Genomic DNA, 27464 nt, shown 5'->3' on the forward strand with positions numbered 1-27464 from the left:
AAAAAAATCTATTTAAGAGTTTTACAAAACATGAGTAACAGATATCACACTTGGTTTATTTTTGCATAGAAAAAATACATAGGTAAAATATAAATATCTTATCTCATCACTATCTCTATTATGCACCATCTTGATTTAATAATTTACAAATTACACCTAAAACCTAACAAGGAAGTCACTTTAGACATTACAAAAAAACGTTAGGTTGTAAGCAAATCTTTGAACGAGCGGCACAATTTTTACAAAAATAACAAAAAGGAGACATACTAATAACGCCTCAATAAACAAGTACAATTAAAAATCTCATAAAAAATCCTAATTAGCAGTCTCAAAAAATAACACCAATTATTGGTAAATGATAAAAACAATTTGTTCATTTGCTTAACAACTTAAAGCTAATAAAACAATCAGCAAAAGAACAAATTGGCAAAGCACGCTATTTACAATAAAAAATTTAACAAAACGATTGACTAGGCTTTTTTCACGATCCCCGGACCGTGTAACTCTATAAACGATTCGAGAGCTTCAGGAACTTGTCCTTGATAAGTAAGTTTATGATGTTTAACAGCATTGGCAGCGATACATTTCAGACTAAGTTTCATTTGAGTCTTTAAAATAATCTCGGCCACACCTGAAACATCATCAATCAAAAAATGTACACTTGAAACCTGGTCGTACAATCATCACAACACTTACTACCTGTAGCCGAGGCTTCCAACGGAGTCTCTCCTCTTTTATTAACACAATCTAAATGCGCCCCCGCTTCCGTCAAATCGGTTATGATCGAATGCAAAGTCAAAAAATCCGAAATTGGTTTATGGTAATTGACAATCACATGAAGGGGAGTATTACGATCATAGTCCATGGCGTTAACATCAGCGCCACATTTGATCAGTAGCCGAGTCGTCTCAGCACAGGGAAACCTGCAAAAACCAAAAATTACACTTGTTTACCACAACCAACGCCACCTACTTGCACACATCGTTAGTGTGGAAATCGTCCACTGGTGTTTCTGCATTGCACGCTAGGTGTAGAAGAGTTTGGCCGTCTCTTAACGTTACATTAAGTTGGTTAAGAGTGAAAACCATCCGATTTACATTAAAACGTTCTTCCTCTGAACACTCCTTCATCAATTTTGTTAATATTGTCAAGAGATATAGAGTCGTAGTGAGATTACTTTCTAGTTCCTCCTAAAATAAGACAAAATAAAAAAAGTCGCCACAACCCCCTCATCCTATACCATCACAGTCTCAGGATCATCCTTAGGCCCCGGCTTGTTCAACTTGTACTTATTTCTTTCTAATTCGGTAATAGCTGCCGCTAAAACCTGCACCACGTGATCATAAGTAACCTTGACATTTACGTGCAGCATCTGCGAAAACACTTGAGCAAACCTGAGCAAGTCTTTAACAACTGAAATATGATTTTTCTGTCTCAGTCTCAAAGCATGTAACCACAACTCTAAACATCTTTCAAATCGAGCATTATCTGCAAAAACTGCACCCCTGTATATCACGGGATGGGGCACTTCAGGGTTCTGAGACCCCAAGATTCGTTCTCGGATGGTCAAAGCTTCCATATGGATGGAGTTATGGTTGTTTTGGATGGCTTCGAGTTCGTAAACTGTTTGAGATTCCACCCAGTGTTCGTAAGCAGGAATTGGAGTTATCAGTTTTTTCTTGATCGGATTGTCCGGATCGCTATACCTGCAAAAAATTTGATTTCGAGAAACTCGATTGATCTATTTTAGATTTCATCTGAATAAAGTTGGCAACAGATCAATTGCTTGTAAGTTGCACAATTCATGTTTTCGTACACGTGTAGAGTGTGTACTTTTGTTAACTAAAATATGTTGCAAATCTAAATATTGGCACTGTGAGATAAGCGAAAAAAAAATTAGTTTCCATGAATTTAATAATTTCAGATGACAAAGTAAAATAAATATTTGTGTGGCAATTTTTTACACTTCCTGGTTCAATGAGCCAAATACCTGGAAACTTTCGCCCTTACTTGCACGCGTCCCTACCGCCCACGTGTCCGTTCCGCCACTGCCAAAAAACTATAAATAAAATACAAAAAACCTATTTTTAGTGTTGTATTACACGCAAAACGCTGATTCCTTTAAAAATGCTAACATTCACCTTGCCGTCTAAAAATACCCTCCCCGTATGTTTATTTCATAAAGTTTATTTTTGATGGCGAGAAATTTTCTTTGTGTACGAACTTACCTCAGCATCATTGACCTGTGCAAGTACTTGTATGCCATGACGATGTCGTAATTTTCCTTATCATTGGCGTACGACGCCCCCAGCAATTCCAGGGCTTCGATCTGCTCCTCTTTACTAATTTCCGGTCTTTCGACGAGATATTCCACCACATCGGCTCTGGTTCTTTCCGCTGCCGCTTTGATAGGCGTCATTCCAGAGTCGTTCGTTGAAAAAACGGCGTTGTATTTCAACAATTCTTTCACTACGGGGAGATGGCCACATTCTGCGGCGAAATGCAGGGCGGTGGCCCCACATAAGGCCTTTTCATTCGGGTTGGCACCATGTTCGAGAAGAAAACTGACCTAAAATGAGGGAGACAATCAGTAATTGAGTCAAATTTTATTGCAGAACTTACGACGTCCAAATGGCCTTTATATGCGGCTATCATAAGACACGTGTTATTGTATTTGTTCGCTATGTTAATATCTGCCCGGTGGTAAGTCAGGTACTTGACGATGTCTAATCGGCCGTCAAAACAAGCGGCTCGTAATGGGGTAGAATTGGAGTGTGTGGGGTGGTTTACGTCGGCGCCGGCCTTCACTAGTGTTTTTACCACATTTAAGTGACCTAGACCGTAATTCCATGTTACACAACTATCTTTTCAAGAACTTGCCTTTATATGAAGACAAAAAATTGAAAACTTGTTAAGAAACACCAAAACTTGTTGTGAAACAGTAAAAGAAACAAAAAGAAGTGCTACAAAATCGTAATTCTGCAGCTAAAAAATACCAAACTACACATATTCCAGTGAAAAAATAAGCAATTTTGTGATTGATATCTTCAAACAGACCTAAACCTTGAAATGATTAATGATTTTATAAACGAAGAAATCGCGCCGTGGCGCCGAAATTATCAATTACGCATTTCTTCAGTTCCCAATTACGTTATTAAGTCCAAATACCACAAATACCAAATTTTAACACAAATTCCTGTTATTTCTGGACCTGTCAAAATTTTGAGGTTATGTTTGGTGCAGCTGTAAAAAAGCCTTCAATCCCCGTTACTGTCTCAAAACAAACTAACAACACAATTAGTGGGTACAATCCGGCTACCTGCACACGCGGCACACCATAAAGCACTAGCCCCCTCGATTACATATCCATCAAACTTCACGGTGCCTTCTTTTTCCAAATCAGGCTTGAACTTGGTCAACATCATCCGCATCACCTTGTCGTGGCCCTGCCGCGCTGCCACAATTAAAGGGGTACATTCCTGCCCGTCATCCTCGACGAACTTCTGCAATGGTGCACCAGGTTAAATTTATCCAGTTTCCATGCCAGCAGCCGGTGGCAATGGCCGGGGACAAAGAATTACCTCGTCGAGGATGGCTTCCACTTCTTGTTTATTAGCACCGACTAGAAGAGCGTACAGGGCTATGGACATGCCGTCCTTGGCGGCATAGTAAACTCGATTTTTCAAGTGCTCGTGAGGTTCTTGCATCGTTCACTGCTTCAACACATACTTCGCGGAATACTATTTTCAACTGACCCGACCGTGGATTGCGATTCACTGGCTTGCTCGGGGGAGCGAAAGCACTTGCTTACTGTTTGACGTAAGATGAGGACAAACATTGACAGATCTGTCATTTGCCAATTTGTGTCACGTGATAATTTCATAAATTAAAAATCGGTTTTTGATTCGAATACAACACAATTACAAAATCTTCACCGACATATACATAACTACATTATTTTTAAATACCTATAAATTCCTGAAACATTTAACCCATAGTAAACCTTTCATCTTCCTTTTTTAAATTGTATCATTCTTAGGTTGGTAGCAGCACGTGCAAATGGCAAAAGTAAAAAAAAAATACTTTTTTATGTAGAAATCTATCTGTATTTATAACAATGAAATTGCGTACATAGGTATCCTTATAATGCAGATTTTGATAAAACATATAATATAACACAAAATAAATACACTCCTAAGAGTTTTTAATATTTTGTACAATATAGGGGTATTCAAGTTTACATTAAAACAGTGTTATACAAAATACATACATTCCAATGTAACATTTTTAAGGCAGCAGCGTTATAACGTTTCCATTTTATTTAATAAATTTTTATAAACGTCTAATTGTTCAAGGGAAAATGATTTTGTTGCTATTTCTATTGGCAGCTCTGCAGACACCAAAATGTGGAAACTTCAAATTGAAAATAATAGTTTTATTTAATTTTCGATAACTAATAACCACTATTAAATTAAAATGACAAATGAAACTGTTTAAATTATAAGATTCTACTCCATTTTAAGGCCTAAAAAACGTAAGTGCGTACAACTTAAAAATATATAACTTTCATTTGACTGCATTTGACATAGACATTTGACTGACCTTAAACGTAATAATAATTTTCCTGTTGTTTGTATAGATTGTAGTTAAAAGAGTAACATTTGGGTAATTACTACAATCCTTAAATATGTCAGATGCAATAATTCAACAAAAACTTAATGGTACTCCAAATGAAATTGTTGATTAGGGCCCCCATGCCTGTCATAGGCTATAAGAATATTCCCTGGGAAGCACTGACCATCACAAACATCCACAGCCAAATTTGCAGCACCACTAGTTATGGTATGGTCTGGATTTACAAACCATTGTTGATTAGGCCCCCCGTGACTCTCATATGTAATCAAATTTGCACCACAATCTGGCCCTCCTTCAATATCCAACACAGCCCTAAGATTAACAAACACCAATTTTTCTACATTTATTTGTGACATAACCTCTTACCCATTTCCCTTGTTTCTAAGAACATATCTATCGCCTCCTACGGGCTCCAGTATCCATTGTTGGGCAGGAGAACCAGTGTAATGTTGCAACTTAACTTCATATTCAGTTGCATCAAGACACAGGCCAGAAGGAGTGTTTCTGATAACGGCACATTGTCCACCTTGGTACGGTGGTGGAGCACCAGATGGAAAACCGGATTGTAAAGTTGCTCCTGGCTGGTAGGGAGGTGCTCCAGGCTGGTATGGAGGTGCTCCTGGTTGATACGGTGGTGGTGGTTGAAAACCGTAACTCATGCTTTTTTCTTGATGAAAAAATGGAATTTTAAAACGTTAGATAACTGGGGTTGGGATTAACGTACCTCTAAAGCGGCGGACCTTAGTTGTATGTGTAATAGTTAGTTTAGTCAGGTTTGATGCAGTGTCGTCGCTGTCGAAAACCACAAGGACACTTATTAAATAAGGCACTTTGCAGGAAAAATGGGTTAGAAGTGGGCGTAACCCACGATCATGGACATGATTACTGTGCAAAAGTGGGAATGTCTACGTACACTGAAGAAAACAAGAAGTTTGAAATACTTAATCGAAATTAAATAATTAGAGAACTAAATATGTAGACGACCTTTGATGATCTTGGACAACAATGAACAGTGGCGTACCTAGAATTTATTGTGTCGCTTTCCTTTGCAGAGTTTTAAAATTATTTTTCCGATTTAAAAACGAAACATGTTCCATAATCAATAATCAGTAAAATCATTAATCATATAATGTATTACTATTACTTATTTATAGGTATATAACATACTATAATCATTTTATTAACCGCTAATAAAAATTAAAACTAAGTCTATTAGACAAAATCGCATTACTCTACACAATGCCACAAAAAAAACGAAGAGACCTTCAAGTGGGTATTATGTAAAAATAACACAAGAAAAAGGTCTTATACTTATTGTAAGTGTTCTAAATGAAAAATTTGATTTTCAAGCTTATTTAAGCAGGCAAGTATTTATTTGTTTTTCGAAATGGCACTCTAGGTATCGTATGATCTTCGATAATAATTTAGGTAATAATGAATCATTGCTAATTATTGCTCTATGTCTTCGATCTTCGATACGTAATAAGATTAGGACCATATTTAACACTTCCTTTAATATTCAATACGTCTCAAAATTAATTAAATACAATTCATAGAAAAATGTTTTAACTAATTCAATACAACAAAAGATGCTCGAAGGTACCACCATTGGCATCAATAGTTCTAGAATTTCTAAAGGCATAAGTAATTTATCATTGGTTTTTAGGGTTTTGCAAAATAGTACAACTTGAAGACGATAAACTATTGTTTTAGAGTTAACTGTGATAAAATTCTTTCAAAAATTAGGTCAAAATTTTAACTACATAAAGAAAGAAAATTATCTAATTTTGTCCTGGTACCTTTGAACAAAGAGATGAGATCATCAAAGTATATAAACCAAAAACAAATAGGCTTGGAAGAAATAAGAAGATTTAAAATGTTTTCTTCTAAGTTGTTCATGAAAAATTCTGCTAAAAGGGGGCTAAAGGGTGAGCCTATGGCTAAACCCGTATTTTGTTTGTGTACTACTCTGTAAAAAAGTATCTGGAATTTTCGATTTAAAGAGTTCACGTAGAAGATATCTTAATAATTCTCGTCTGGTATACTGGTACAACCATAGCCCCTTACGAAGCCAAATTTCACCTCTATAGGTCAAGTGGTTGGTTTAAAATTGTTTTTACCATAACTTGTGGTTAAGTCAGACTTGAGATTTTTATTATGGATTCCACAACCGATCAGAAAATTTGCTTGAAATGTTGTGTTGCCAACGAAAATCCATGTAGTGAGTCCCTGAAAATTGTGCAAAAATCTTTTAAGGACTCATGTATGTCAAAAACACAAGCATATGATTGGTACAAAACATTTCAATTGGGCCGAAAAGAGTTCACCGACTTTCTTTGTTCTGGACGATCGTCAACAGCAAAGATGGTGAAAAATGTAAAGAAAATCAAAGAAATGCTAACTGTAAATCGTCATTTAAGTTTACTCGTAAGAGTAATATCATGCAGCCGTTGTGAAGTGTTTGTAAAAAATATTCCCTGGAAAAGGCCAGTTTTGCTATACCTTCCGCTGTTTTTGAGAATAAGTGTTTTGATGATTGAGTTATACGTTGGCATTTGTGTGTCGCTTCAGATGCAGTTTAGTTTGAAGGGAATCAAATAAAAATTGATCAATAATAACGTAGTATGTACTATTTTATTTAAAATTTTCCGGTAAAGTGATTAAATTAGTGTGTGTAAAGGAGGAAGTGACATTTGATTTACAATTAATTAATAAGAAGTCGAGACTACAAACCAAACATTCAACAATGTAATGAAAATTAAACTAATGAAGATAAAATCGGACATTCAAAGGAAATTCGGTTGTTCAAAACTTGTTCAAAGGGATTGTGGGTGGATTTAATAATTTCTAAAGATTCTAAAAATTCTAAAAGATAACCTTTGTTGCAAATAAGAAGAGTTTTGATATTAGTAGTAGGAAAAAAAGGAATGACCCTAAAAAAGGATATGAGAAGCAAAGGCGGAAAAAATGTTAGGTAGTTTCTATTGTCCTTACATGTTTGTGTACTCTGGTTGTAATTGGAATTTTTGATTTTCTCGTCCATGCTTCGGAAAAGCAATGATATTATTTCCAGGGTAATATTTTCCATTTACAATGTCCAAAACCAAGTTGTCAACAGGACATTGCAATGTACCATCTGCGTTCACGTACCATTGTTGATTAGTTTTGCCATGTTTGTGAAAAGTTATTAATTTGGCACAGATTTTAGCTCCATTATCTATATCCAAAGCTTTTCTATAAATAAAATTGGATAAATCTAAACCTAAAATAAAAAAATTATATCGTACCCATTTCCGACATTTATGATCATGAATTTTCCTTGGTTCAAACATTGTAGTGTCCACTTTTGTGATGGACTTCCGGAATAATGCTGAATCTTTACATGATATTCACAAGCATCTAGGACAAATCCAGACTTGGGATTCCTAATTATAACGGGCTTTTGGTGTTGAGTTTTACAGGAATAAGACATGTTTGATGTTTCTAAGTGTTTTTTTAAACAAAAGTTATCTAGAATTAACTAGTGAGTGCAAAATTCCTGTTTATATACATACATAGAGTTGTTTTTGTCATATTATTGGCTGGAAAACCCAAATGGTGATACTGTAAGCCTTGATTAAATTAAGTTGTTGTTTGATGTTGTGAAATTACTTACATAAAATTAGAACAATACATATTTCATATTCATCAAAACACATAGAGATTTTTAATCTTATTTTTTATGTTTTGTCTATAGAAGCAACTGTTACTTAAAGAATTATTTTAGTACGTGTATGTATTTAGAAAGATTACCTTCATATTGAATGAAATCGAAATAAGTGCACAAAACGTGAAGCAGTGCAACATTAAATTATTGTAGATTATGGATCTAATCGGTTCAATTTTTGGCTAAATAATTGTAATGAATCTTCAGCAACGTTTTTCTTCACATCTTACGTACAAATAAGAAACCGTGCTATGTGGTATGTAGTTAAGACTCCTAGGACTACCGCCATCAACTGTAAGCAGAGATCAGCAGCACTATTTAGGGAATCTGGGAACTATAAAGAAAGACCTGGGCAAGGTCACAAAAAATCTACTAGATATCTATTATTATTTATTTATTATTGATTTTATTTATTTATTTCCTACACATAAATAATAACTTTTGTGAGAGTAGATATAGATACACCTAAAGTATTTTTTATTAGGTTTGCGTTTACCTAAAATTTCCTCATAACTATTTTAGTATTATTAGTATTATTATAGTAAAAATATTAAAGATAAGACTAATCCTATGTTGAGAAACACATCTTACCTACATAAATTTTATTTTCAACTTATCGATATTACATTTGTACAAATTATATTTGTTTAGATATAAAGTCTACATATAAATACAGAGCGATTCTTAAATAGACCGACAAAATTTTATTCTTGGTAGTATCAAATGAGAACATGCTGGAAATAATATTAAAATTTTTTTTTTGTTTCAACGTTCTCCAAATAAAATGTATTAAAGTTATTTTCGAGGTAAAGCGTACGCCACTGATGTGTTCGTAAAAGTATTAGCAGGTAGTGGAAACCATGATATTAATTTGATGAAAATGTACTTGATCATTGCAACAATTCATAAACGCCGTAAGTGACACGGATCAAGGGGGTTTTGCCCCTAAAAGGTATAAACGTAAAAAGGGTACAGTTTGTCTCCATTTATCCTTAGGAAGATGTGATTAAATTTTGCCGGTCAATTTAAAAATCACCCTGTATATCAACGAATAACATTTATAAAAAAATTCTTATACATATTGTAAAAATATTCGTTCTAAACTTCCATGATAAAAAAATCTTACAACTTTAACTTTTGGACTTTTTTGACAGTTGGGATAGCGCGAAACCGACTAGGGCCGTAATGAAATTTGAAATATAAATTTGTTTCTAATAACTTATAAAATTTATATAACACTGATCAAGTAATAATGTTATTGGTAATGTTATTGATGAAGTAAAGAATAAATATAGTACTAATTTTATAAATTCTAATTATGAATTAGATACAATATTTATTTTGATTTATACTTTTATATTTTGTTTTCTATCTCTGGCACTCAATTGAAAAGTTACATCTTTCAGGATATTAAAAAAACTGACAAATCAAATTAAAATTACTTTATTTAGATGTAAAATTACAAATTACTATTGATACTGAAAAGTGAATTGCTGATTGGCTCCTCCATGCTTGCGATACGCAATTAAATTATTTCCTGCCGCATACTTTTCACTACATATGTCCACAGCGAAATTTCCACCGGCACTAACAATTGTTCCATCGGAATTAACATACCATTGCTGATTTAAACCACCATGTTTCTGATACGTAATTAAATTGGAGCCATTGTTTAGACCTCCCTGTATATCCAAAACTTTTCTGTGGAACAAAAAAATACATGACTATTAAACACATTTTTTTTGAATACATTTTTTTACCCGTTGCCTTTGTTAACAATGAAAAATTTACCAGGACATGCTTCTTCTAACTTCCATAGTTGAGATGGAAATCCGGTAAAATGTTGAACTTTGACTACATATTCATTAGCGTCTAAAACAAGACCCGATTTTTGGTTTCTTATTACTGCGTACTTCCCGTGACAGTGGGCCATTTTTTTAACTAGTGATTACGTAGGGCTTGGTTCGTTTATATACTCCTAGCAACTTATTTACAACTTTATTTCGTATGGGAGGTTTGATAAAAAATAATCTCTTGGAAGGGGAGATAACTAAATATGCTGGGTTTTCCCATGTTGGGTCCAAGCTCTCACCACTGATTGCACAAGGAAAAAAGCGTACAAGGAAAAAAGCGCACAAGGAAAAAAGCGTACACGGAAAAAGCGCACACGGAAAAAAGCGCACAAGAAATAAAGCGTACCTGTATACTGGGAAATCTTGTAAATTATTTTTTTTTGCATTTTGCTTTAAGTTTCTAGATTGAAGATATGATTTTGAAAGTTTGTGCAAATGTAAAAGTATGTAAAAAACACTAAAACAATAAACAAATCACGGCGATTTCGGCGCCGTACATAGTCGGTAGCCTGTAGGCTGAGGCGCAGAGCGCCCCAGCGGACTGAAGAGAAGAAAACACCTGCTGAATCGATAAAATTGGTAAACGTAGAAGTCGAAATGTGGGATAGGCGTTTTTATGGAGTTTTTAAAAATGAATTAAATATCACAATTTAAAATTTTTCTTTGTGCGCTTTTTTCCCTGTGTGCTTTTTTCTGTGTGCTTATTTCCTGTGCGCATCTTTCCGGTCACCGGGCAAAAGCACTCTGCTGTTTTCACTGTCTTTTCCTTAAATTATTGCGAATCTGAACCCAATTCGGTAAATCAACAATAAAATACGTTTTTTTTAATTACGAAAAATTTTTGGAGAGAGGAAATTGTGGTAGGTAATATCAGAGGCTTAATTTTATTAAGAAAGTTGTTAATTTTTTTTTTTGAGTTCATACCTACCAATTATATCAACGTCAAATTTTTGAGGAGAAAGTTTTATCTTTTTTGTTTTCTCACTAAAAATTTTGTTAACATTATCATTTTGTAAATACTAACTGACAAGAATCATAAAATGGGATGCAATTTTCGTATAAAACCACTAGTGCTTTGTATTGTAAATTGAGTTGCATCATCATCATGATGAGAAATTTATTAAAATATTTTTTTTAGTTAGATAACACCCAATACACATTATCTGTTATAGTGACAGTATAATATGCACACTGCATAGTTTTCTTTCTATAGTAGCGCCGTTATAACATTTGATCAGTCTCACCTACATAAAATAACCAATGACAGTTAAAGTCTGATTTACTAAGTACAAGTAAAATTAAAAACTAATCAATAATATACAAGGTGATTCACGAGGAATAATGAGCCTGACCAAATTCTCAACCATTACTTTTCGCAAGTTATTTTGCGACAACTGTAATGTTGGTTGCATCGAAAATTTGGTCAGACTCATTATTCCCCGTGAATCACCCTGTATAAAATCCAAATCTTTAAAATTAATGCCAAAATTACTTTCCCCCAAATTTATAATTAAATTTTCCAAAACATTTTATGTCCGTACAACTATTAGAATGTATAAATAAAAAAATAGAAGATTATTCAGTTTAAATTTGACCGCCTTGGAGATAATGGGTGGCTCCACTATAATGAAAAAAATATTCAAAATGACATAAAATGTCAGAACATAAAAAAAATTAGTCCGATAACAAAGAATGTTTAAAAAGGAGGAAAAACCCTTTGGTTTCGGCAGCGCTGTTAACCGCTTTCGCCCTTTGGGACTCCACCCAGAATTAATTACCGTAAACACAACAAATCCTCTTGGTCCCGGGCAGTACAATCCAAAACCCGCCTATTGCAAATACAAAAATAAAGCTGCGAGGTTTTTATGAAAAATTTTGTTTATCTTGTGCTATATAAATTTCCAGTTGGAAGGTTAAATTAGAAAGTGAAGAATTTTCCAAATATTTGGGCTTTCGAAACCCTCAAGTATTATGCGATCGCATGTTTGAAAGGACTCTTGGAGGGCCGGGAACTTATGATCTTTTTGACTATAAAGAAAAAGGCGGAGCTTCCACTTTGGAAAATGTTGGTTTTGGAAGTGGGGAAAGATTCCACTCGGCCATTAGAGATGAAACATTACCACCTGGTTGAAATTAAAAAAAAAATGTACTTTTTTTAATTAAAACTTTTAGGGTGTCACACCGTAAAAACTTTAACAACTAAATTTACAAAAACACCAACATTTGAATTTGACGGTATAACGTCTAGATTCAAAACCACTGAGCCCTCTTATAGAAAAGCTCCAAATCGTTACAAATTACCCGCTTATAACATCACAGATAAAGTTGTATCAAAAAGAGGCCCCTATGACACATTCACTGGACCTCGTGATGAAACCACAATCAAGAATCATTTTGCACCCCCTCTTTTCAAATCACCTGACACTTTTTATACTATACCTAGCGCAGTTGACCACCTTTTATATCATCCGAGCAAAAAAAGGTTTGCAGTTTATACTTAAATTATTTTCTTTTAATTGAGTGTCAAATTAGGAATGGCAAATTTTTGTTAGAGGAAAGGTTTCCAGAAGGATTATCAATAACAGCAACTAAAAACGGGTTCAGCATGTATATGAGAGACCCAGAATATCCCAGTCCGGCCCAATACGAAGTTTCCAAAGGGTAAAATTTTGTTTAAATCAATTGAGAATTTTATAGGAGTTTTAGGATCAAAGCATCCAAAAAGAGTTTGTATCCTTTTAATAGCTCCAATGTGAACGCCAGACCCCCACCAAACTGGAAAATTCATCCAGGGCCGGACCGTTACAAAGTAAAATATCCTACATGTCACAAGAAGAGTATCAAAGGCTCTTGGATGTTTTTGTCTACGACCGAGCGTGAATTAGTCAAAGTGGAGAGTTACAGCAATTTTATCTATTAAATATCATTGGAAATTAAACGATTAACACGTTTCTGCAAATTTCCGGAAGTTTCCATCCCTCTAGGAGGCGGAAATAGCCGACTTCCTCAATACAACGTCTAATCTGTAGACAATTCTCATTAAGAACCAGCCCAAAAGGCGCATTCGTAATTCGCATTAATCGCCAGCCAAATATTGACTTTCGCAAGAACAACAGGAAACGCCCATTTTTCCATACAATGGACATCGAAACTTTCTTCGCTTGAAATTTCTCTTGATTGACGATGTATCTACGAAAATTCAGAGGACAAAACGTGTCACCAAGGCGTAACACGTGCGAAAGTAATCTAACGAAAATGTCTTATTTAAATTTCTATTACGTCTTCTTGATCAACTGTGAGATAATGTCACTTGATGAAAAAACCATTTAACCGCACGAAATCTTCCCATCATCAACCATATCAAACTTTCTTTCATCTGAGAAAGTTATCTTGAAAAATCAATTCTTCTGGTAGGTTCCTTTCTGCAAGTTCGGTTATTTCCCGCATTTGTCAATTCATTATAAACACTTGTTGTTATGCAATTAACAATTGAAAGATGTTTCTCTGAAGAGGAAGCAGTAGGCACACAACGTGATGTTATTGAAACAATATAAGACCAAACGTGACCAGCGTACGCTTTCTCACAGGTACCATTTTCATTTCCTTCCAACTGCTGCGATTTTTGAGTCAAGGTTGGATTAACTATTGCAGAAGAAAATCAAGTTTTTCTTGATGGAAATATTCGCAAGCTCAATATCGCAACAGGTGTTTATCGAGAACTTGGAATGCCGCGTGCTACTAATTAGGTAACTCGTTAGTCATCGGAAGTAGGGGAAGGTGGGGACAAGATACGATTACCAGTACATGTCTTATCCTATACCCCAGTAAAACCACATATTGGTGGGACAAGAGTTTCGAAGCCATTTTTATTGAGGCATGGTTGATTTTCTCCTTTTTTTTATTAGTGTTTCTATTAATGTCTACATAGAGAATATTTAATACACGCGTATAACAGTCCCAGTGAACTAAATTAATTTAGCTCTTCAATTCAGTGTATTGTACATATTTTTTTAAATAAAATTTCAAGGTTGTAAACACACATCAAAGTTCATGAAAGAAAATATGCGAAAAAAATTGCCGTAGAAATGGGCAATTTTACGAAAATATACGAAAACATCTGATGAAAATAAATGTGTTTACTAAGCAAACGACTTTTGAATTCACTTAACTAATAATGAATAAAACAGAAACTGGTAACCTTATCTTCCTTGAGTACTGCTTTAGCAACGAGAAATGACATGTAAACATGACTGATTATATTGCAAAAAAATATGTTATGGATTTTTTACAAAATTACAATTCAAATTTAAAAAGAAGCTCAAAAATGTTAAGTATCAGTACTAGTTCACACTTTTTGAAACTGTGAGTAGGTATTTAGGAGTGATTAAAAGACGCAATTGATGCGGAAATGAACAAACCACAACGTTTAGTACTCCGTGTTCAAGAAACCGCAACATATTGCCATTTAAGAAGAATATTATTTTAGTTGCGACGTGGCGGAATTGTAGACGGAAATGTGAATACTCAAGTAAATCAATTAATTTTGCAAAATTAAACTGAATCATTTTGAGATACTATCTTGCAAAAAAATCTAAGCAAGACTATTAGGTAATAACAATTAACAAAATTGTAATATAACTGCAGATAATTGGATGCTATATTTCTTAATGTTCCAATATTTTGAACTATTATATTACATAAATCAATTAGTAGCAGTAAAAGAGGAGATTATTTTAAAAGACTGTAACCTAGTCTTAATGTTCGCTAAATTTGTCAAAAAAAAAAACACAAAAGCTAATAGATTGGCTTGCTATCTCTGACCCGAATTACATATTCTATTATATAAAATTTTATAGCCACAATTACCGAATATACCACTCACACGTCCGTGTGCCACCGCAATAATTATTTTTACGTGAGTACCTCTTGATTTTCTTACAACACCCATGACCATCTCGAACCGATGATATAACAAATTGCACGAAGCAATGAGGGGTGAAAACCTCCGAATTTTTGAAAACGATGACGCAATTTTTACGATTTTATTATTGTTTTTTTTCTATGCTGATCTAATTTGCAACTTTCACGTTGCTGTGACAGCAATTTATTTTTGTGAGATGAGGTCATATTTTCCTAATGGGAGCATTTCCGTGTTGATTTCAAAAAATGAATTAGCAATAATTACTAACCCACTTGAAGGGTTTCATACAGGTGGAAGTTTTCACTTTCTACAAGACGAATGCGATTAGGATTAAAAATAATTGATTAAATATAAACCGGTAGAAGTGCACATAAGGAAAGTCATTTGGTTATTCCAATTGATTTGATTCATGTTGTTGCAACGTTTAAGGTAATTGATGAAAATGTGATGAAACCATGAATTAAGGAAAAGGATTGAAGATTCGGTCACCAAGATCCGGTAAAGTAGGTGGGTGGCTGCAAATGAAATTTTTATTATACATGCTTGTGAGAAAGCTAAACGTATTTATTGCATTTTTTTGCAAATGTAGTATTAATAAAATCAATTTAAAGAACGACAGACTTGGAAATCAAAAAGAAAATTTCACATTTTTATGTACAACATCTAATATGGCAAGTAAAGTTTATATTTTAATGAATTTTTTAGGGGTATTAAAGGTTATGCGTTTTTTATTCGAAATTGATTACTCTATCTATTTGGGCAATAAAAAATTGGTATTAAGAGAGCAAAAAAATGGAAAAACACAGAAAATGTGACCTGCAACTGCTGGAACCGGAAATTGAGTGGATGTATCCGGTTTTCGTGATATTACCAGTTCAAAGGGTATGTTGTCACAGGGAAATGTTCCAAATTTTATAATATTTGGTCAAATAGTTTCAAAGTTACTACAAAAAAATCAAATTTCCATACCCACATTCCGAGGGCTGTAAAATTCTTATCAGTAGAAATAGGACACGAGTTATTATTTAAATTAACATCATTTTATGGGTCATTTTTGAGGTTCAAATATTGCTTCATATTTATGAATAACCCCGTATGTACAAGTATGTACATTTTTCTAAGATACACTTGACTAGTTATCAAATTATGATTTCTTTATTTTTCTAATCTGTCTGTCAATACAACTTTGAGCTATGAGTGAGTTGTAGGTTTTTTATATAAAATTATACCTAATAGAATTTGTGCAGATTTCTTTAAACTATAAAAACAGACTGCTTTATAAATATTTTTAGACAAACATTAAAAAAATTAAACAAAAATCAAAGTCACAAATATTATACCTATTAATTTATTGTATTCTGCAATTAGGTAGGCTTATGTTCCTAGATTGATTCTAATAGCCTTAGTAATGTCCTAAAACATATTTTTTAAATACTGCAAAAAAACTTGATGTATTGCTAATATCTTGTTTCTATGATATAACAATGTTCTTAAAAAAATAAATTTTATAAAAGTCAATAAAATCTTTGCACTATTCGCAAGTATGACTTAAATTAATATACTCGTTTTGTTTTGTATGTATACCCACCCTGTCATTTTGTTATACCGTGCGATCAAAAAATAAATAAATTAGAGTAGTCAGTGATTAAAGTCCTTCTGATGGCAATCCTGATTTTGATATCAAATGTCAACGGAAACTTTGACAAGTTTGCGTTTCATTCATTTTGAGTGAAATAATGTTCACTTTAGTGTAGACAATTTTTATTGTTGCAAGTTATTACAAATATACTGTACAAGACGAAAACGGTGAATGGTAATTTTCACTTTCAGTTTGTGTGGAAAATTTCCACTCTAGATTCCCAGCCAATTTGTTGCCAACTGTAGAATTTAATCGACGCCTACTCTATTTTTATTTATTTTTTGATCTCTGATGATTAATCAAGAAAATGTTTTTAAATATTTGGGCTTCTTTATTACAGGGCGATTCAGATAAGATAATGAGCCTGACGATCTGGCGATGCAACCCAAAAAACAAATTTCATTTACGTCTTTGATCCAATTTAAATTAGGATTTGATTTGCAAGTTGAATCCAAGTTATCATCTTATGTCACTCTGACATCAACGCAGAGAACCATTATTAGTACCATTCAGTTCTCGCGGAATGATAGCGAAATTAGAGAAGTCTTTTCGGTGTAAACCCAATACAAAATGTAGGAAAGATTGAAACATTAAAGGTAGGCAAACAGTTTTTTTTTATAAATCATAAAATGCTTGTCAAAGCACTGTCAAAGTAACATAAGATAACTTAGATTGCAAATGCAAATAGGAATTAAAATTAAATCAACACGTAAATGAAATTTGTTTTTTGGGTTGCATCGCCAGATTGTCAGGCTCATTATCTTATCTGAATCGCCCTGTATAAATCTTAAACTTCGGGTTTGCAGAAATATACTTACTTTAAATTTATCACAACAAGTTAATAAATCAAAGAAGATAAAAACATGTTTTTGGCTCGGTTTTTTATAGAAAGAAATTTTTAAAAAAGTAAAAAGTGCAATGCAGCATCAGAAAGCATACTTTGAAGAATTATTTGAGAAACAATAAATAGTTTTTTTAGGTACGTTATAAATAAGAATAAGAAACCTATAGCTAAACTGATATGAGCTTACTGGTTAATGAATGCTGAACTAGATATTACTGGGTTAATTTAGTAACTGTACCTATCAATAATAAACAAACCTTGTAAAAATGTAAAGCAACAACATGAGTATAAGTATACTTAAATTCTCCGTTTATTTTATTTGATATATTCTTCTACGTGATGTGCTTTCAATGCCATATACGATGCACAAATCTCCCCAATCCCCAGAGAGCAATAGTAATACTTTCATGACGTTTATTATCAGCCTAATTAATTACTGTCCGGCAACCTTTGAATGCATTAACAGTTGTTTATATATAACATCCAGACTGGGTCAGTAGATAATAGTTGCTCTGACATTTTGACTGCTGGGCATTTAGCCACTTTGATTGATATACCAGTTTTGGCGAATGCTTGTCGATTTCGTAACGATGAGCCGTGAATACACCTTAAATGCGTTTGATTTATCGCACTTTGCCCAATTGTTGATTTCAATCTTCAAAGTCTTCAATCGATTGTGACTGGTTGTGCAACGAAATTCTAGTCCAAGCAGGCGCTGACCTAAGACAACTAATTAGCGGCGGCTAAGCCAATTCAAGTGGACCAAATCGCGCGTACCTGGCGTCAAAAAAGCCCGATTTGGAATTTGTTTCTTAACGAGATAGTTGCAAAATTCTCGAGTCATGGAGGAAAACAGCGGATTTGTGCTTGTGATGGGGTCGCTGTTATTACTTTATAATGACTAGAAATTCGGACGGGTCACGTGTTACTTGAGGTGTGAAAACAAGTTCGCATTCTTGGTCGGAACGGCAATTTGACGATCTTTTATTTGCATTGATAAAACACCTAAATGGATTATTATCAAGCGAAAATGTCACTTTCGACAAATTATACTTTTAGATCCTATAGCTTAGATGTGCATGTTGCAATCGTGTATGAGCTCTGACATTCAGAAGAACAATAATTCATCACTTGTCACAATAATTTCTCCCATTTATATTATTACTAGTCAATCACTAATGATTTTGTTATATAATGTGATAATTGTGTATAATAAAAGTGTCTTCTTAGTTTTGAAACAATGTGTCTAATTAAGTTCGCAATAACGCTTTTGCAAAACTTAAGATATAATGTCGGATATTACGGCGATAGCAATCTGGGATGTGTTGTCATTAAACTATTATTGTTAAGCCTAGCACTAAGTGACTAATTTCAAAAAATCGTAATCTAATGACTGTGTTAGCACCAAGACAATATCTCTAATTATATTAAATTCTTGTTACTCTCTTTTTTACTTAAAAATGTGTTTTATTACTTTTTAAAATAATTTTGTTGGCGGCCACTTGATTTTTATCAAAATGGAAACGTCATAAATCTAAGAATATACAGTCCATTTCTTTTACTATTTGTTGTTGCGGAAAGTGTGAATCAATATGATATAGAAGGCATAAATATTAGCCTCAAATCAATTTTTCTCATTTAAAATAAAATTACAAATGTAAATGTAATGTGAAATTACAAAAATCCTACTTGACGAAAAGATACACTTTTGAGGTATAGTCTGTTTTTTTTAATGGAAATGCCAAACAGTCTTAACGTTGGCATCACTAGTAAATTCATTCATGGCAATTTTAATAAAGGAAGTTGGCAGTTCCGGTTTTTTGAATTAATTTGAAAACAATGTCATTAAACGTCAACACAAAAATCGTCTAAGAAAATTTAGAGACGAAACACCAAAAAAGGAACAAATTCGGTACCGCTAACAGTTTTTCGAAATTTGGAAACGAATAGTTCGCAAGCAAGAAGTTAGAAAAGGGCCCGTTAAAATGTAGACGCAATTTGTAATGCAGGTTTGCTAAACATTCTCAATTTTTAGCAAGAAATTTACAAAAATACAAAATAAACATGGATGAGAAAGAACCTTGGAAAGAACGCAATTAATTTAGTGTCTTGTGCATCGTTTTTGAGGAACGAGTTGAAAAAGTAACAATTTTGAAACTAAAGCTGAAGAAAAATTCATAAAATGCATCAACTTTGAGCTCATTTCAATAAATTACACAAAGTTTATTGCTAATCATCATAATACCCACTTGTATCTTTTGCTAAATAACTTTTTTCTGTATATACATCCTTTTTCTTCAAAGTTTTTGTAGCAAGAATCTCATTTTTGTCCACAACACTGTATGTACTTACTTGCGGTGTGTTTCTGTGAAAATTATTAGCACTGAATTCTGTCTTTAGACCTTAGGTAATGATGTCTGTCCTCAGGTATTCAATTATAGCGCTTTCAAAGAGCAAACAGGCACACAAGATTCATAAAAGTCAAAATTTTGACAACATCTTAATTAAACAAAACAAAGAGCAAACAAAATTTGTGGCTATGGAGACAAGCTGCTACCAATTTTTTCACCAAAATTTTGACTTGGTAATTTCCATTTAAAAAAAAACAGACTTTACATACGTCACTAGTCCTGTGTTACTACACATCTAACAATTAAAAATTTTAATTAATAAGAAATAAAACAGGACTCTGTAGAAGCACAAAAAAGTAATCTATGTTTTGATTGCATTGTTGCTTTAAATGAATGTCTTTTTTGACTGTATTTTTGAATTTTTATGTTTAATTCGTTCAATTTAATTTTGTTGAAATTAATAAAACAATCTTAGACTTACCTACACAAAAGTGTGAGGTGTTATTTGTACAATTTCTTAAAGTATATAAAAAATTGTTAAAAAAGACTATGAGAAAATACTTATTAGTCCCTAGCACTACTCCTAGAACCTTCATTTTTCCGTGTTATAGAAAAATAATTTACCTATACATATTTTATAGAAACATTTTTTGATTAATTTTTGAAGAAAGAAGATACTTTTTGTCTTCTTTTGATTTCTTGAATTTTGATAGGTATTACGTATCAATAAAAAGAAAAGATTTTTTCGCTTAATTGCTAAAACTATTTATTTGTTACGCCATAAATAATATTAAAAATCAATTAGACTTAAATAAGTAAATTATTCTATCTGCCGCCTAGGTACAAATTATTAATTGTTAGTTATATTTAAGGCTGTCAGATGAACAATAATAATATGTGTGGTTGCAGCACAAATTTGTTTTGGTGTTTTGATGAAGCAATAAGTATTTTGGTTGAATTAATTTAAACATGTACTTGTCTTGTAACTATGAGTATCTGAAAAATAATTATTACTGATGTTTTAAATGTAGGTTGTACGATATTAATGCATCAAAATATTTTTTAATAAAAGAGTTTTATTTAAGTATAAAAATATATTCAAAATTTGACCTCTATCCAAAAACATATCGTATCCAAATTAAAACTTGTGCAATATCGAACAGCGCACTTTCACCCAATCAACTCCCGGTGTTACTCGTACTTTGTAATCTTCAGAACTTGTACATTATCAATATCATACACTCGCAAATCTTCAATCTAGATTTGAAATAAATCGTAATTCAAATTCTCAGAAGAACCTACTCTTGCAATCCTGGTTTCACAACGCCCTAGATGATGCTCTTGTTGATGTTTAGATTAATTACATGTCGTCATTGAAACTGATTTTGACATGTTGAAATCGCATTGTTCACATCTTAGCAAACTTCTATGTACAATTACCACTGTCACTAAAAATTATTAAACGGGAACAAATTTTATGTAATTATATTTGGCTCTCGAAAATTTTCAGTAGTATGCAAAATTATATTTTTTTGAGCATGTTCTTAAATTTTATTTTAATGTACCTAATATTTCACTCTCATCCAGAATGAATTTGCAGAATTTTCTCTGCGGTTGTAGGTCATGATTTGCGCTGTTGGCGACTACATTTTTAAAGTGTTCTAAACTTAATTGATGTATTATCTAATAAAATGTAAAGCAAATTTTTGAGAACATGTTGCAATAGTTTTATTAGGTTATGCAGTTGTTATATCATTCAAATTTGACGAAAAGCATCCTGTTAAGTTTCCACAGTGCTCCCTCCTTTTGGGTCCCAATTTTTTCACTGCTTTTAGCGTAGAAGAATAGACCCAACGAGACATAAAATGTCACTCATGTGACTTAAAAAAGTATCTATTATGATCGCATCTTACTCAACCGTTCCGGTCTGAAAAATAAAGAAGTCAGTCGAGTATTGTCAATGTTAATTTGAAAATCATTAGAATCAGAAGAGAGCCCTGTACTGACCTTTGCCGATTGGGCAATGTGAAGAATTGCGTTTCTATTATTAGGAATCACCAATGGTCAGCCTTGATGCATTACGCAATGTTTATCATGAAGTCGTCCTCAGTAGTACTGATAATCAGACCGTGGCTAAGTATGCATGGTCACTTGGGCTCTCGACCCAGCGGCGTTCCAAGGTGTTTTCCAGTTGATAAAGACCCCAAATGTCCGTTACACGTCACTGCTTTGCATACGTGCATAGTAATCACGCCGACTAAGGGCAAAATCAACCAAGCTTGATAAAAAAAAATAAACAACCTCGTGGAAGGATCATAATTTGCCTTTGTAGACAGTCATCATGAAAGGAAAGGAATCCTGGGTGATTTACTGTAAATAAAACTGATCTTTGATGAACAGGAGGTGCGATTGGCCAATTAAACACTGGTTGACTTGTGCTCGCTCGTGACATGCACTAATGGTCCTTCAAGAGCTCGCGCTTTAATGATGGCTTTGTTTTGTGGATAAGTGGTCACGCATCTGGCGCTAGTCGCTCATTTTTTCCACGAATCTGAAATCGATTGCAAAATTTTGACAACGAGGAGATTTAACTGATTGCGAGTGGCGTCCCGCAGGGTGCCAGTTTGGGAACAATGCTGTTTTTAGCACTTCTCGGCCGCATTCCTCACGACCCGGTGGTCGATTAATCAAGTGTCAAATGGCATTGTTGGAAAATCACGATCGTTTGTTTGGACATCACACTAAATCCGATTTGAGAAGAGAAACACGAGGCTAAATATGGAGGTGCAGTTTGCAAGGTGATGTCTTTTGGCAACTAGGTTAGAGTCTGTTGTTTTAAACGATTCAAATTATACGGTTTTACTAAAGAACATAATTTTTTGTATTGCGAAACGTCCACCCGCATCAGGTGGTATTATCTGTGTACTGGCCAATGGGTACAAGGGCACATGTCACTGCAGGTAGTCTATTATTGCCTGAATTGCGAAATTCCCGCATGTCACACTGATGCGATCATAATGCACATTAATGAAGACACTGTGATCGCACGCAGGTCAAGCTTCGATCTCCTGCTGATTAGATTTCAGTAATATTAATATTAATAATTTTGATTAGTTACGCATTACCTATATGTTTGTACGCATTCGATACATAAGAATTTGTTCTAAAATTACCTACTGAGAAATATTTTCTAAATAAGTGGATGTACTCTTCAATTTCAACTTTTTGTAAAAGTTTACAAAACTATCCATTTGCCATGATAGTACTTTTTTGGCGAATTGAGGACATAAAGGACTACAAAAGAACACATGTATACGTTTAGGTACCTACCTACTTTTACTCCAGTATTTTTTATTAAAACAGCAATTTTCTCTATCTTAAAAAAAAACTTTTACCAGCTAGCATGAGGATTAATTTATCAATTTTTCATAAATTTAAAAAATACAAAAACCAAATCTGTGAGAAGACCCGTTATCTTAGTTTCAACATTTGAACATTCTTTATTATGCTAAATACTTTTAAACATAGGTATATAGGGCGTGTTTTAGAATTTCAAGTATTAAAAAACACTTTTGTTGTGTAAATTTTCACTACACAGACTAAAACACAATAAGCTTTTTATGTCTAAAGTATGTAGGTACACATAGTATACGTATTTATTAATATTTATGAAAAGCAATTACAAAATAATTTTTTGTTTAATTTAGTGGGACACTACTGCTGAAAGCACTTTTAAGATATTGACACAAAAGAAAATTTTGTTTGGTTGCTTTTGTCGACTGAAAATAGAAATCGCTTGTTGACTTTTCTTAAGCCTTTTCTTCACATTCGCTGCCATTTGGTGTTTAAATAATTATTAAATTCCAAATGCGCTTCAAATTCCTTTGGCCACTCTCCGGCCTTCCTCTAAATCTATTTTTTCATGTGCGGCGCGTGGGAGTTTATTGTTGCATGAAAATTACAAGGTTTCAGCTTCAGTTCATGTAAGTACTCAAGATCTCGATCTCTTAAACGTAACAATTATCATAATCACTCCGATTGTCCTGTCCTTATTAGCATGTCCTTATTTGCGGATGCGCCGATACTGACGTATTTAAAAATGACGTTAAAGTTCTCGTCAAGGATTATTGACCAATCACTTACAGAATTATTAAAGTTTAACCAAAATCCCTCTTGTTTGAAAATTTACAACGTGTTAGAGCTGTCGCCACTCGTGCCAAATTTGCGCCTTTATTTTCTGTATTGCATTGTGAAAATGTCTTATTATTATAATTTAGTTGTAATAGCTTGTAGTAGCATTTATAAATAATACATTAGGAGCCAATGTCGTGATAAATTAGAAATTCAATGAACGATTTTACATAATTTATAAACTACTTGCTCGGTTTATAGCCGTCGAGCGAGATTAATGTGACCCAAAATATTTTTCTGGGGGTTCGTTTCGTTGTGACCTATTATATGCAAATTTATAATTATTGAGTAATTTTGTCTTCCAAAACACAAACAACTAATTAACCACATTTTCACCAACAGTTAGTTTCATAGATTTTTAATATTTTACAGAGTTGCACGAATCGACAACATTTATTTTGTAAAATTATTAAAGTTGAGGCAAAAGTTTTATGAATAACAAAAATATTTATGTTTTACTGCAAGCTTCTTGTAGTACCTTGAATATTCTACAAACCATGAAGAAATTCTACAAATTAAGAATAAATTTAGCCAAGGCTGAAATGACAATCAAATATTTGTGATTATTTTTCAGAATCGAAATTTATTGCGTCTTTAAAAGCATCTCTCGATTAAATTTTATATTCAAATTATTGAAAAAAAAAAAATACACTTTTCTAGTATTTTAATCAAACTTTAAAAATATACAAATTTAAATACAAACATACTTGGCATGACTTTATATCTTCTTCAAGTTATTTTTAGGCTATGTCCGTTGAAGGTTATTAACACCGTGATGGACACCCGGATCCTAACAAACAACAATAAATAACCAAAAAAATAATTGCTGAAAGGCCGTTTGTAATTAGAACCAATTATAAGAAAAAAATATTGGAAAGTGTTACAAAGGATGTTTGCAACAATACAGAACTGTAACACCAGTCTCACATTACCATATTCCTTGCAAAACTAACTAATTATCAACTTGAACGAAAATAATTTCCAATATATTTTATTGCAGAAATTAGCTGGTCATAAATCACTGAATAATACCGAATTTTGACAAGTGTTGAAACTTGGCGGTCAGGAACTGCCATTTACTGGCGATAAATCAGAATTAGTGAAGAATTATCTTAACTGAGATTGTTCTTTAAGAAAAAAGAGAGGCATTCCGAAGTTGACCTGTTGACCTGTGGTCACTGCAAGCTGCCAACCTTGTCCTGTCAGCCATTCAGGTCAAATTGCGAAACTTGATATAACTATATTCGTCGCTGATGGAAATTTAAAAAATGTGAAAAGTATTATGCGAAAAACGATATTTAAAGCTGAGAAATTTAATTTGGTTTATGATGGATTCAATAGATGGTTAAGGTCAGAGAAAAGTAAAAAACAACCTTTATAAAATTATTACATCATTTTTGAGGGAAATATATTTGGAGTTACTGGAATCACTGGTCGTTGACGCTTATTCTAATTTACTCTGAAAATACGGGCGCCACGAGTTATTAATTGTAAGGAGATTTATTTATATATTATTTCTTGGATTATTTATTACATTTAAATAAATTAGCATTTTAAAACATATTTGCATATTTTTAATAGCATATCTTATATGTTTGTACTTCTCATATAACAAATGAGGGTTTTAAGCGGCAAATTTATTGCAAGTTGCAAAGATTATAAAAATATTATTCTAAGAATAAAAAAATAATTAAATATGATGGTGGGTTAAACTGTTTTTATTTTTAATTCACAATTTAAAATTTAAAAATATTTAAGATACAAACATTAAAAATTTTAACAATTAATTTTACAATAAAAAATATCACGACCACAAATAGAGCGGAACATTTTAAACACTGATAGCATTTCACAATTGCAAAAGGTTGAATAGGTACTATAAATACAAAATTGCGTCAGTTTCGCTCAAATTTTAATCTTTATAACCACATTTTTTCAATCAAAATTTTCAAATTAGGCGATGAAAAGTTCTAAATGTTGTTTTAGGTTGCAGTTGATTGAATTGATAATTAAAAATTTGTTTTTTCTATCAAAAATAGCAAGGCCAGTTTTGCAATAATTGTTTTTTTGTTTATCATTTCGCAAGTCCGCGTTATTTATTAGTTATACTCCTTTTAATCCTCTAGTTCACGGATAACTCCGGGAAATATGCAGGGACCGCCTTGATAAATAAATTAGTTTCAATTAAGATACACATCGAAATCTTGTTTTGATTAAAAATATTCCATCTGTCACACAAATTACCATAAAATTTGCATTATTTTTGTCATAATTAAAATAAATAATTAAATCGCCGATGTTGATTTTATTATTTATTTATTAGGAGTTGTGTAACTCGAGACACGAAAAAATCTACAAAACCTACATTTCGCAATGCACGATCCTGCATGCACCGATTATCTAATCTCAGATGCCATAAAATGGTCCACCGAAATACCAGCTCCCTCGAATTAATCGGCTTAATGAGCAAACGGTCACGTCAAGGTCCGGCCCTAAGCCTTGAACCCTCTGACAATTTAGAACAGATTAAACGCCACCTAGTAAAAGTTGTTTGCCAAAAAACGGATTTTTGGGTCTAATTGTTGCAAAATATTAGCAACGAGGAAGTGATATTTTGAGCTAAATTATACCCAAGTCTAAAATTATTTAGGTTTGTGTATCGCACCATTTTTTTAAAAATGCAACTTGCCCGATCATAAATTGATGATATTGTGCAAGAAAATCAAGAGTTATGTGGTGTTATTCAACTTCTGAGTTTGACTAAATACCTATTGGTTCTAATGATGAGTTGGCTTAATTTATTGGTCGCCAAGAGAATGTTGTTTCTTAACATTTGATCTTGGTTTATCTATTTCTTTTTCTATTACTGGTTTTTTGTTTCTTCTTTTATTTTCCTTTTCACAAAGTACCATTCTTTGAGATGTTTATATATAATAAATTTTCTAAAATTTTTATCAAGATTTAATTTTGAATATTATTTTTATTATTTAGATATTATATGACAATATGAGAAATTGTCCAAGGATGAACCCGAGGAACTACTCTCTTAATTTATTTTCTCGATATCTAACAGTAGGTACTGACATCCAGGATATCAATTTAAAAATGTCTATCATGTTCCTACAACCTGTGCTATGTTTCAAGAAGCCAGCATCTGTCGAAACATTGTACTAAGTAACCTTTTAGTGCATGTGTGACTGTCAATCAAAACACAATGAAGAATAAATCTGAAATTTTATAATCTGTCCAAAGCAATCAGTGCGATTGCTTAAAAATAATACCGTTCAAATCGTGAAGCAAGTTTGAGAAATCCCTTTCGGAAAA

At 33.0% G+C, this 27464-nt stretch overlaps 4 protein-coding genes across 6 annotated transcripts; 1 reads left to right on the top strand and 3 right to left on the bottom strand.

The window, feature by feature from the left end:
• Positions 1-35: 35 nt before the first annotated feature.
• Positions 36-3859, bottom strand: LOC123010584 (protein fem-1 homolog B). Of its 2 annotated transcripts, none has more exons than XM_044407595.1 (8): positions 3582-3859; positions 3320-3503; positions 2623-2834; positions 2229-2569; positions 1241-1706; positions 973-1190; positions 700-923; positions 36-631 (listed from the first exon to the last, which is right to left on the bottom strand). In XM_044407595.1, the coding sequence occupies exons 1-8, from the start codon at positions 3705-3707 to the stop codon at positions 471-473; spliced, it is 1932 nt and encodes a 643-aa protein (XP_044263530.1). In that variant the 5' UTR covers positions 3708-3859; the 3' UTR covers positions 36-470. The 2 variants fall into 2 exon arrangements, with proteins under 2 accessions (XP_044263530.1, XP_044263529.1); XM_044407594.1 differs by having other exon boundaries at positions 697-923.
• Positions 3860-4420: 561 nt separating this feature from the next.
• Positions 4421-8152, bottom strand: LOC123010585. The gene is made up of 5 exons (XM_044407596.1): positions 7923-8152; positions 7630-7869; positions 5360-5427; positions 5002-5302; positions 4421-4947 (listed from the first exon to the last, which is right to left on the bottom strand). Exons 1-5 carry the CDS (start codon positions 8105-8107, stop codon positions 4716-4718), a joined length of 1026 nt encoding a protein of 341 aa, XP_044263531.1. The 5' UTR covers positions 8108-8152; the 3' UTR covers positions 4421-4715.
• A 272-nt stretch (positions 8153-8424) lies between these two features.
• On the top strand, positions 8425-13127 carry LOC123011062 (lymphocyte expansion molecule-like). Of its 2 annotated transcripts, none has more exons than XM_044408325.1 (5): positions 8425-8597; positions 12100-12320; positions 12367-12676; positions 12727-12855; positions 12901-13127. In XM_044408325.1, the coding sequence occupies exons 1-5, from the start codon at positions 8593-8595 to the stop codon at positions 13112-13114; spliced, it is 879 nt and encodes a 292-aa protein (XP_044264260.1). In that variant the 5' UTR covers positions 8425-8592; the 3' UTR covers positions 13115-13127. The 2 variants fall into 2 exon arrangements, with proteins under 2 accessions (XP_044264260.1, XP_044264259.1); XM_044408324.1 differs by lacking the exon at positions 8425-8597 and adding an exon at positions 11713-12053.
• On the bottom strand, positions 9769-10336 carry LOC123011063 (endo-1,4-beta-xylanase A-like). Its single transcript, XM_044408326.1, has 2 exons — positions 10102-10336; positions 9769-10042 (listed from the first exon to the last, which is right to left on the bottom strand). Exons 1-2 carry the CDS (start codon positions 10272-10274, stop codon positions 9811-9813), a joined length of 405 nt encoding a protein of 134 aa, XP_044264261.1. The 5' UTR covers positions 10275-10336; the 3' UTR covers positions 9769-9810.
• Positions 13128-27464: the final 14337 nt, after the last annotated feature.

This window comes from Tribolium madens, unplaced genomic scaffold (assembly GCF_015345945.1).
Source record: "Tribolium madens isolate multiple individuals breed KSU strain unplaced genomic scaffold, Tmad_KSU_1.1 Scaffold_91;HRSCAF=231;Tcas5.2_LG7, whole genome shotgun sequence".
Lineage (NCBI taxonomy): Eukaryota > Metazoa > Arthropoda > Insecta > Coleoptera > Tenebrionidae > Tribolium > Tribolium madens.